Raw genomic sequence first — 12,217 nt, 5'->3', positions numbered from 1 at the left:
ATTTTAAAATATAATGGTCGTTTGGGCTAGTTATCTGCATATTTTGAGGAGCTAACTGCTAGCCACTTATCACTAAGAGGCTAGTCATAAGAGGCTAGCAGCTAAGCTTGATTCATTGTGATTTTATACAGTTGTTTGAGGTTCTCATTTTCTTCTTGAAATGTATTATTTGTGGTGTATGTTTTGTTATGAACCTGTTATTGACAGGTTGGATGACTATTTATGTTTGGTAATGATATACATTTATAGCTAAAGTCAGCGAATAACAAGTAATCAACTTCATAGCATTGTGGTAGACTTTGATCATGTTTATTCCCTTTGTGGATATTTTTGGTGGTCTTTGTGAAAAGAGTATTTATAGAGTAGTAGTTCTCATTTTGTATTTGTTTATGTGTCTTTGCAGAATCCACACACACACTCGAGTACAAACCCACACTGGCATGGTGATATTTTTTTTATGGAGGAACATCAGTGCCTAATTATCAATAGCGAGGTAAGTGTCATTACCAGTTAAGGGCAGCATTTGTTGGAAACGAATACGGCCAAGGTTGGTTCAACCTGGTCTTGGTCTAAGGTTCACTCAGTCATATTCTAGTTGGTTTGGTAAAAATAATGAAAATAATCAGAGAAGTAAATTATTTACTTCCTTAGATTATCTTTCATTTACAAACCCAGTCAATAAATTATAATATTATTGAGAGGTCAATTTAATCAGAAACTTTATTAGTAAATGAAACCCATTATGTAGACTAGTTACACACAGATTGGTGTTTGAAAGCCTTTACTTATTTTAATTATCATTTTCTACTTACATTTAATGAAAACATGAAATTTAAAATTTGAATATTACACCACATTACATTTTAATTTGACAATGAGCCTCACTGGAATGTGTATTTTTATTTATTGACTGACTGTAATATCTGTTCACATCAATTCAAGCTTCATCAACAGACTTAAATCCATTTATACACACATCAAAAAAACCATAACACTATAATGTCCCCTCAGATTTTATAAAAATCAAAAATAAATTCTGAAAAAATCTTGAGAATTACATAAATTCAAACCTTTTTATGTTTTTCTGAATGGCTTGTTGCATGTATCTATATATATTTTTTGCCATTTATACCTCTGATATTTTTTGTTAGCAATGCTCTTTTCTTCAAAGTAAGACCTTCACTGATGTTCCAGAGTGACAGTCATGATATGTGAAAGCAATTTCTGTTGGATGGTTCATTTTCACTCAATTTAATTATAATTTGAAGAACACTAACCCTGGCATTGGCGCAGTAGGTCAGTAGGTTCAAGCCATTCAAATGATCACATCGATCTTTTTTCAGATTTGGTACAGAAGATAGCCACTAAAAATAGTTGAATAACTATTTCCCCAAACATGTGTGTTTGCAATCAGCTGGATGTAGACCTGGTCTCCCTGCTGCAGCTCCATGAAGGCAGCATTGCCTCCATTATCAGCCCCGTCATTCAGTGTCATCTGATCATAGCTCTCCAGAACACGGTCATTGTTCTTCATGAGGAACAGATGTGCTGCATGTTCTCCACCAGCATGATAGAAGAAGGAGAAGTAGTACATGCCTCTAACAGGTGCAACAAAGATACCTGTGGAAACGTAGAGTTCAGATAAATTCTGTTGCCTTGTCAGAAACGCTGGCTTATTTTTCCAAAACCATTTTTTACACTCCTAATTTTGTATTACATACTGGCTTGTATTCCCTGGATGTCACTGTCTAACTCGCACATAAAATAAGATTAGATATAGTCTCCAGATATTTTAGGATATAGACCTTACTTAATACAAAATGGAAAAAAAACCATAGTCAGGCTGTCACGGCCTTCTGTTCCATAAAACTAAAATTTCCAATAGGGCATAGCATGACCCATGTTTGGAGGCCTTGAGTCCTCAACGTGGCTGTCGTGGGTTCGATTCCCAGACCCGACGATATTTGCTGCATGTCTTCTGCCCTCTCCTTCCCCCTTTCCAGTCAGCCTACTCTCATATACAGTAAGGGACACTAGACCCCACAAAAGAAAAATTGCAATTCACAATACTTTTTTTGCTCCTGGACAGGTAGCAAATTTTTTGATAAACGAAGTAAATTTTCTTTAGTTAATATTTTTATCCTATTACAATATAAAAACAATTGCAATTTAAATATAGTTATTATTGAAAAGAACAAATCAACTTACCTGTGTGCTGGTTGTAGGCATTGCCCAAATTTGTTATTACTCTTGTGTAGACTAAGGTTTTGGGTGTGTCGAATGGTCCAATGGCTGAATTCCCAAGTATTCCAGCACTGAAAACCACCTTGAGTGCTTCTAGTTAAAATATAAATGAAGAATGGTTTGATCAGTTTCATAAACATCAGAGAAAGTGCTAAGCTAGTATAAAAAATGACTTTACCTTTCGATTTAAGCACCAGAACCTGGCTCTCAGTCTCTTTCAGATTTGTTTCCACAGCTTCTAGTTTAGCTTTCATGGCTTCAAACTCTTTGAGGAACTTACACATATCAGGAAAGCATGACCCGGTTTCAGAAGTGACTTCTGTTTCAGGTAAATCTTCCTGGCCCAAAGTTAAACCACAGAAGCACACTAACAAGCACAATGTGAAAATCATCCTGGTTCTGTATGCTGTCTCTACTATTCTAATTGACTTGATCCTGTTGGCTGTTTTTATGAGGCTTCAGGATTAATGGTTAACTGTCGGAAAAACATGCTGTGAATGCTCCGTTTACTTTTTCCACTGCTTTTGCGATGTTGAAATATTTCTTGCAAATCAATGTTGGCACTAACAGAGTCAGCAGACATAGAGATGCACATATACATTTCATTCAAAGTGACAATCATAATAATCCATCCATCCATCCACTTTCTGTTCACCCTTGTCCCTAATGGGGTCGGGAAATCATAATAATGAGGAAAATTGTATACTTCAGATTTGTGTGGGCACAGAGCCTAAATGACTAAAAATCTTTTAATTGTTTCTGTGTGAACACGTCTTTAGTGAGTTGCTGCATCTTGTGAAAAAAACACTTCCAGGGATTAATCTGATACTGGGAAGAGGTCAGTATAGGTTAGTTTCACTGGAAGATAGGAAAACACAAGTTTAGTTTTTGATACAACATGGTGGAATTTAGTTGACAGTCTGGAATGACAGAATCATGTGTTGACTGTGATTGGTGCAAAAACCAGAACTTTATTTTCCTTTGGTATGATGTTAGGTTTTCATTTTCCCATTTGCCACATTCCAGTGATGGGACGATTTTTTAAAAGGCTGCCGTGGTTGGCAACATGTTCAATGTCCTTCAGCCTCACATGGTCGGTGATGTTGCCAATAACATGCTTTCTGAGACCCTCATTGTAAAATCTTTAGCCAGGTTGTTCAAAGGCCAGGGGTTTAAGTTAAGGACAGCATGGTTTGTTTGATTGTTTTGTCCTGTGGCCCCATAAAATACTAACTGGTAATTTTGGTCTAGGACAGCCACTGTTGCAAGTCATAATCCTGAAGCCATTCCTCCATGATCCATTGTCCTGATGCACAAACCTTTATTTATTCTTTTCGTTTACTTTGAGAATTTGCTTGTATGTTTTTGTTTTTTCCTTTCAAAACCGATCAAAAGATTGAGGTCAGTTAAGTATTAGATGGCGGCCTTCATATCTGTATTGTTGGGTCCAGTTTCTCTCATCTTCAAATAATGAGGTTGTTAGCAGGACTCTGGAGAACTTGACTTTTTACTGAGGAGGTCATTCAGATATTGAATTCACTTGTGTTGAACAAGGGAGACATTTAAATGTTGCAGAAAACCGGCCCTGAATCCCTGAGCTTGAGGACTCGTGCTCCAGACAGAACACCATAGATTCTCCATGGGGCTTCAGTCAAACATGTACAGTAACATCATGGTCATTGAACCGGTTCTTGATACATTTGGCATCAGAAGAGAAAGGTTCAAATTCCAGCTGGAACAAACATCAGAAAACATTTTCATCTGAAAAGAGAACTTTGCACCACTGAGCAACAACCTGGTTCTTTTCCACTCGGAACCAGATGAGGTATTTCTGACGCCTGTCTGACTCTAACAATGTCCTAGCATTTCCAAAAGTCCCTCTTCAGCATGTCTTAACCACCATGCTTCTCTATGATGCCGTTTACAAGAGTTTGTTGGAGCGTTGGACTGAGATGATGAGTCGTAGCGAGACTGTGTGTGAAATTATCATTGACAGCACCTCACACCACTTAATGCTTTGGACACTTTATTATTGATGTTTTCTATCACAAACCTTCAGTAGATTTGTATTCAATTCAACTCAAACTTTATTGACAGACTGAAGTCCACAGTTAGACATCTTGGAAAAGCAAAATGTTCTTAGAGAGACTTGTATTTATTAATAAAAAAAATGAAGACAAGTCAGGCATTTCTAAAACTATAATGAAACTATGTAAAAGAAGTAGCTGCATGTATTATGTAGTAGGAAAAGTGTGGCCCAGGGGCCATTTGTGATCCTTGAAATTATTTTTTCTGTCCCTGCCCACAAGTCAAGAATGGTAAAAATTTGGTCAACAAAACAGAAATTGTTTGATTTTCTTTCAACAAGGCAACAGTTCTTGGTTCTTTATTTTGGATTTTAATGATAAACAGATTTCATAAGACAAGATCTCTGAATATTCCAATTTTTGCATTTTTAATTTGATGTATTTTGTGGCCCATCAGTAGTCTAAAGTTACCAGTTTTGGCCCCGAGAAGTAAAGACTTCACGACTCGTGAGCGACGTTCATGGGATGTGGCAGTACGTTTTGTTGTAGAGTTATATTTCGTTCAACTTAAAAAAATATTTTCAACTTATTAGCAAACAAAAATACAAAACACCTAACTGTGGTATTTTTCTTTTTGTTTGTTCAATGAGTTTAAGTCATTTGCATCAGCATTCAACCATTTTTCAGTCTTGATGCAGCAGGAAGCCACTGAACGTGGTGTGGTAGTTGTTTCCCCAGACGTGGTTGTTTGCAACCAGCTGGAGGTTGACCTGGTCTCCCTGCTGCAGCTCCAGAAGAGCCGCGTTGCCTCCATTATCAGCCCCGTCATTCACTGTCTGCTGGTCAGAGCTCAACACAACAATGTTGCTGTTCTTCATCAGGTGAACATACGAAGGATGTAATCCTGAGGCGTGATAATAGAAGGCGAAGTAGTATATTCCTCAAACTGGTGCAACGAAGACGCCTGTGTGAGCAACTATTTAGTCAAACAAGATAGTTGGGCTTAATGTTCCTTCACATTTCTGAAGAAAAGTGAATTCTTAATGGCTTCCACTCCCTAGGCTTTTACTCCTTGACTTAGTGACAGCTAACTACGTTTTCTGAAAAGCTAACGACATTTAGTTTGATTATTGTTTTTGTCTGACTTTAAGATTTAGAACGGTAAGTTACATATAGCTGCATGATCAGCTGAACTTACCAGAGTGCTGGTTGTAGGCACTGCCTATGTTTGTTATCACGGTGCTGAAGACCAACGTTTGGTGTTGGCTGAAGGGTCCAATGGCTCCATTCCCACCTGTTGCAGCACTGAAAACTACCTTCAATGCTTCTAAACAAACAAAAAAAAAATCAATGAAATATGGTTCAAACAGTTATAAAAACTCAGTAAAACTTCTAAACCAGTGATGCTCAAAGTCGGTCCTGGAGGGCCGGCAACCTGCATATTTAAATTCTCTCCCTGGTGACGGTAACGACCTCCTCAGCATGTCAGTGTTCTTCTCTGGCCTCCTAACGAGCCACGATTTGATCCTGGTGCGTCAAACCAGGGAGAGAATTAAAACATGCAGGATGCTGGCCCTCCAGCACAGACTTCAGGCAGCACTCTTCTATACCACTCAAAGAGACTTTACGTTAAGCACCAGAACCTGGCTTTTGGTCTCCTTCAGTTTTGTTTCTACAGCTTCCAGTTTTGCTTTCACAGCACCGAGCTCTCGGTGGAAGAGTGACAAGTCAGGAGAGCATGACTGAGTTCCAGCCGATGTTTCTGCTTCAGCAACACTCTGGATCAGAGTTAAACCAGAGAACAACACTAGGACACAAAAAGTGAAGTTCATGTTGATTCTGTCTTCAAAAACTCAGACTGACGCCGTCCCTGATTCTGGCTCCTTCTACATTCTAATGCTTTCTGTCTGATGCTGATTATTGACAGAGTGATTGTAGAGCCCACTCACCAAGCAACATGATCTGATTCCATAGATCATTGCTCAGAAGATCTGCGTCATCGTAGTGGCCTGATGGTTGTGACATGTTTTCAATTGCTTAACTTGACCTTAGTGACCTGAAAATCAATAACCAAAATCAAATACTTTGATTGTCTATATTAAGGTATAATATATATACTATATATCTAATATATTTGTTAGAGTGTTTTGTATCTATGCAAAAGTCTATTAGACTGTGGAAGAGTTTGAGGATAATGAATCAACTGTGGACATAATGTTTTTTTTTTTTTTGCATGGTTAAATAAAAAACTAACTTCATGAATACACATGGAAGAAAATTGTTCAGACTTAATATTTATGTTCATCAAACACACTTGGCTTTAAACCAGTGGTTCTCTGGGCCCCCCTATGGATTACAATAAAATTCCCCCCAAAAATAAAATAAAAAATCAACTGGGCACACACATTGTTCAACCAGACATAAACCTAAACATATTTTGTTTTCAAACTCCTCTGAAGTTTATTTCACACTTCAGGTTGCAACAAAACTCACTACAAACCAGCTTTACAGTGAAACACTTTTGTGTAATTGTTTTTTTTATTATTATTCATCCTGCACCGATTCCCGCTCCCCCCTGTAATGGCGCTGTGCCCCCCGTAGGGGGCGTGCCCCACACTTTAAAGTTTAAACCAAGGACAAATAGATCCAAACAGGCTTCTTCTTCAAAATGTGTTTAATTACAAAGACTTGAGAGGCATAAAGATTTTTGTTCGTAAATAATTCAGTCATTTAAGAGACATTATACATTGATTTAGGCCTTTTGTTGTGGCAACAACAACATATGTAAATACAGTCAAATCCATTTACATAATCTTCTAATAAAAAGTTCTGTAGACATGCTTCTGTTTTCTCAACCGTTCTGTAAAATGTCTGAAGAGTGACTGAAAGTCAGAGGTAAAGAAAATTTGTAAACAGGAGTGGTTTATTGCAGAAATTATTCCAAGATTTTTCTTCATCGGGTACAATTTGAATTCTGGATTCATTCCCACATGTTCTTACACAATAAATGACTCGAGGGCTGTTAGCATAGTAAATTTAGTTTGTAGACAAGAAATTTCTTTAAAAGATTATACGTTAAGCGTATAGTAGCATAGCATATATAGTTTATTTCAGAGTGAACGCAGAAGAACACCACTGAAAGTGGTGATGTCATCGGTCTGCCAGACGTGACTGTTCGCATACATCCGCACGTACACTTGGTCTCCTTGCTCCAGTTGCAGGAAAGCCACATTGCCTCCATTATCAGCCCCATCATACGTTGTTTTGTGGTCGTAGGCTGTCACAATTTGCTCGTTGTTCTTCATCAGGGCTAGATTGACAACTTGGGATCCTACGGCATGATAAAAGAAGGTGAAGTAGTATATGCCTGGAACTGGTGCAGCGAAGATACCTGGGGAAAAACAAGATTTAGGTTGAATAAATATTATGAAACACGTTTCAGTGAAGCAAGCGCTTCCGTCACATCTGACACATAAGCCGGCAACAGAAAACAAGGGCTAGATAGAGCCACTTTGACAAGTCAGGGGCCTAACGCTTAAAACTTATTTGGGGTGAACGGACCATCATGCATTCAAAGTGCAGACGCGTTGAACTTGAAGCATCGGACGCGGTTTTGAATGCGTTTGGTGTGAACGTATCATTAGCCACCTGCTGAATCGGAAGTCACCTTCCTCAGCTGCGTACTATAAAGAATGTTTTTATGCTTGATGTCATGTATTACAGTAAACTGTCAAAAGAACAGATTTCAATGCATGTAATGAATGATGCTAATAGATTTAATATGCAAACTATTTTTCTTGACAACGTTTTCTTTAAAGCAAGAAATACGAGTGTCAGGTGACCAACATAGTTAAGATAGCGTACCAATGCTAATATTAACCTTTCTGTGCTAATGGACACCAGAGGAGTAAGAAAGCTAGTGACTAGCATGCTAGTCACTAGCTTCTTCAAAGCTAGCAGAATTGCGTACTCTCCTCCTCATTTGACAGCGGCAGCGGTTCAGTTATCGCTGCGCTCCTATCAATAATTTGATCAGTAGCTAGCTTCAGAATAGATTTAACCTCCTGCATCAAGGAAGTAGTTCACACTGGGTTTAATTTAGTCTTACTTTTGGCAGTAATATTGTAACAGGTGGCAGCAGCAGGTGTTGCACTCTCCACATCCTGAGGCTCCATTAAAGGGAAGCTGGGATGGTGGCGGCCAAGTGTTAATTTCCTATCTGAGACCAGGTGTGTGTTGGGCTCACACTGTTTGCTGGCTGTGGGAGGTTTGGAGGAAAACTGTTTTAAATTGATCCTCTTAAATAAGTTTGTGCTGATGTCAGGTTCAAACACCTATCAAAGACAAAATTAATTAAACACAAGAAAGACAAGAGAGATGGATTCTGAATACTCACAAGGAGAACAGACAGAGATGTGCTTTCAGTTACAATCTCCTACCGCTCTGAAATCACAGATGCCTGCTCCTCTCTTTTTATTGCATTTAGGATCCCTCTCACATTGGACGCTGCAACTCTCAAAGGGCGGGGAAAACAGATCATCACATAGTTGCAGCGCTAATGACATTCACTATCTAGACACATGTTATCTACACACTAGATTCTTCTGTTCCAGGCACGGCGTCAAGCAGACAAGTTGTATGTCTTCACGGCGACGGCTTTATTGCTATCTAACAGGTCAAGGAGAGCAGAGTTTCTGGCTGGGCCGCAAACTCTGCTGGAAGCGATTGTCACTGCTTTCTCTCAGGAAGGCCTCAGGAAGGAATCAAAGTTATTCAGCACAGCACTCTTTATACTAAGATTAAAATGAAGTAAAATGAAGTAAAGGCATATAAGTAAGACATTATAAAGATATAACTATAAGACTACATGAACAACAAATAATTGATAATACCAATAATACAATTTACCCAACATTTCCCCCCTGTTTATCACATATTTGTTCCACTTCTCATATCCCTCCAGAGACAGCCACTTCAAATGATTTTCAGCTGGGAGTTCATTTTTTGGAACGCAAATATTCTTACACTCAAGGGTCACACCCAGTCCAAAGGCCAGGATCTGGATACCTGTCAGGAGAATCCTCATCAGAGTATTCTTTGTCAGTTTCAGAATCTTTGGCTAATAAAGGATACATCTGTGCCATCCGGGGTCCTCCATGGGCGAAATCACTGTGGTAATGAGACAGTTAAACAGAGAACGCAGGCAAGGAATAAAACATCATATATGTATTTTAATATGTTATTTTAAAAAGAGTTTCACATCTTTTTTTTCTTTACCTCATTAATTTTTTAAGATGTATCTCATATACAGCCTTGTTTTACAAAGTCAAACTCCATCAAGTATCAAATATACAACAGAAATCCTCAGTGTGAATTTTACTGTTAGGTCTGTGGAGGCTGTAAAATGATTTGATTACATTTTAATTTTGTTCCTGGAGCTCTGCTTTTTATTTTTTTATTTTATTTTTTTCAGTCCTCGTTCCACTGAAGGTTATTTTCCTGATCTACTTGCTGTGTTTGACCAAGTTACTCAACTGTGTGACGTTAATCTGCCGTTTTCTGGACAGAATCCACTTTTGACAGCCAGGATTTTCCACTGCTTTAAATTATAAAGCAGTCTGACTGGAAATGAGTCCAGTAACACTGGCTGTTCGGTGCAGCCCAAAACTATTCACACCCTTCGCACATTTTAATTTAAATGTTTTTTTCTTCAAACTGCTGTTTGAACAGAAAACCTCTGCTTCTTGCTGTTCATCTGCTGTTTCTTTTTTTAAAGATTCATCTTTGATGATGAGCTCCAGTGTTTACATTTTCAACATGTCTAACTATTGATTTACTGTTCTTCCAAGGAATCAGATTTTCGTTTTGACAAAAGACTTTTGCAAAGTTTTCTCTGGACTTTGGCCGTTTTGTGACATCAGAATCCTCCAAAACAGCGGCAGCAGCTGTGACACCCCCTAGTGGCCAAGAAGTGCCACTACTATCTGCCACTGCCATGAATTGAGCTTCCTGTCTCTCAATAGAGTTTGGGACTTATTCATGTAATGTGTCGCCCATATAGGAGGAAACCGCTACAGCTCCCAGGGTTGCAGCAATTCTTTAGTGAGGACAAACAATTCCCACTTCCACAAAGTTTATCCTCGACTTGAATACATTTGTGAGCCAACAACAATAGTTTACCCTGTAATTCCTTCATGTTACGTCCACTGACCCCTAGGGGTCCTCATCCTGAAGGACAACCTTTGTTACTTTTCATTCCCAGGCCTGGTGTCACACCTGGAGCCACTTCCCCCTCATCAGTGGACTGCAGTAAAGCTTCAGCCATCCAGTGCTGCGTCCCGTTGTTTTTTTTCCCCCCTCGGCGTTCTTCTTTGGTGACATCGTTGACTCTGAACTGAGCCTCAGTGTGGTTGTAAATTCATTTTTGGCATTTGAACTTCTGGATGGTACAATGCTTGGATGTGTAGTTCGTAGTGATGGGCAAATGAAGCCTCATGAAGCAATGAAGCTTCCGGCCCATTGCTTTGCCCAAAGGTTCATTACTCGATGCTTCATTCATTTCTCACTAGTGACATCTGCTGGTGAAGCTGTGACAGCCTTGTTACTCAGACAGACATATTTAAAAACAATTAGTAAGTGCAATATTGTCACAAAGTTTTTGTCAAACTCACGTTTAGTAACAAGACAGTCAATTAAATCCTATTTAACTATTTTTTTTAGTTATTAAAATTATTTGTTGCCAATCCTAATGGCTGTTTTCTTCTGTCATTGACTGATTTAACAGTAGACATTTGTTTTGGTGTACTCGGAGTGCAGTGCTTGTTGGGGCAGACAGTTTTCTTTGAGTTTTGATTTGCCTCCTGAAAAACTTTCTATTGGCTCTCTGATCTGATCCCTTATATTTTTACTCATAAGTCAGAATTTTACTCGTCCAGCAGCTTTAAGTCTGTTTCTGCTGTGCAAGACTGATATATTTTTGCACAACAAAGAAATAGTGGAAATTTCAAGAAGGTGAGAATTTTGGAGGTGAAGGGTTTAATTATTGTTTTTTAAGAATCTTGTGAGTGAATCATCTCAAGTTTTTCCCAGATGTCCGATTTTTTCTTCTTGCTGGCTCCATTTCAATCAAGTTTATTTGTGTAGCACATTTCAGCAACGATGCAGTGTCAAAATGTTTTACTTAATAAAAGCACATAAATATAAAGTCATAAAATATGCCACAATCAACCATTGAGAAAACTGGTAACAAACATTACACTTTGATGAGTGTCATCATCAAAATCATTAATACACATGAACTATAAAAGGTTCCTTTTATTTCGGACACTTATGAAGACAAATACTCCACTCATGCGATCAAGCAGCGGCTCATCACGCTTTTATTTTGAAAACCGACACGCAAAATGAAGCAGTCACGTGACCCAAGCAATGCGAGGCCTCGTTTGTTGTTGGTCACGTGGTTTTCAGCAAGACGACACAAGCCTCGAAGCGGGGCTTCATTGACACGCCCCCTTATTACTCGGTACAAGCCTCGAAGCCTTCAGATAGACCATCACTAGTAGTTCAGTAGGGGTTCTGTGCCATTTTCTTTTGCCTAATTTCTTTCTTGTTTTGTGGCCGGCAAGAGAGTTTAGTAATTGTAGTCTTTGAGTTTTGGTTCAGACAGGAGTGGTTTTGTTTTTTGAGCTGTAACGGGGTGTGTTTGTGTTCGTTTTAGATTTGGAAACCCTGAAGTCTTTTTGCCACTCTTTTACCACCATTATGGCACATACTCTAATATGTGCCATAATGTTTATGCTACAAATTTTAACTTCTTTCTTTTGATCGCTTTTGACTTTTCTGTCATAAAAATCTAAAGTGTGACTTGAAAAGAGAACAGAGACACAGAATGACAATGGAGCTCATGAAAACCAATAAATGTGAATGATAACAGAACTTGGAATGAA

At 38.6% G+C, this 12,217-nt stretch overlaps 1 protein-coding gene and 1 pseudogene across 1 annotated transcript; both read right to left on the bottom strand.

Moving 5' to 3' along the window:
* Positions 1-885: 885 nt before the first annotated feature.
* On the bottom strand, positions 886-2,751 carry LOC122820761 (complement C1q-like protein 2). The gene is made up of 3 exons (XM_044098348.1): positions 2,423-2,751; positions 2,209-2,337; positions 886-1,620 (listed from the first exon to the last, which is right to left on the bottom strand). Exons 1-3 carry the CDS (start codon positions 2,634-2,636, stop codon positions 1,340-1,342), a joined length of 624 nt encoding a protein of 207 aa, XP_043954283.1. The 5' UTR covers positions 2,637-2,751; the 3' UTR covers positions 886-1,339.
* A 136-nt stretch (positions 2,752-2,887) lies between these two features.
* LOC122820762 lies at positions 2,888-5,874 on the bottom strand (annotated as a pseudogene).
* Positions 5,875-12,217: the final 6,343 nt, after the last annotated feature.

The sequence above is a fragment of the Gambusia affinis genome, linkage group LG18 (assembly GCF_019740435.1).
Source record: "Gambusia affinis linkage group LG18, SWU_Gaff_1.0, whole genome shotgun sequence".
Taxonomy (NCBI): Eukaryota; Metazoa; Chordata; class Actinopteri; order Cyprinodontiformes; family Poeciliidae; genus Gambusia; species Gambusia affinis.
Note: the sequence above shows the minus strand (reverse complement) of the source record. Positions and strands in the feature narration are given on the sequence as shown.

Bases quoted from the DNA above. Each gene is read 5' to 3' on its own strand.
- LOC122820761 (XM_044098348.1), bottom strand. From the start codon at position 2,636: ATGATTTTCACATTGTGCTTGTTAGTGTGCTTCTGTGGTTTAACTTTG. The intron at 2,338-2,422 runs GTAAAGTCATTT...TATTTTAACTAG, and splicing joins TCTGGTGCTTAAATCGAAAG to AAGCACTCAAGGTGGTTTTC. The intron at 1,621-2,208 runs GTAAGTTGATTT...ACGTTTCCACAG, and splicing joins TGCCTACAACCAGCACACAG to GTATCTTTGTTGCACCTGTT.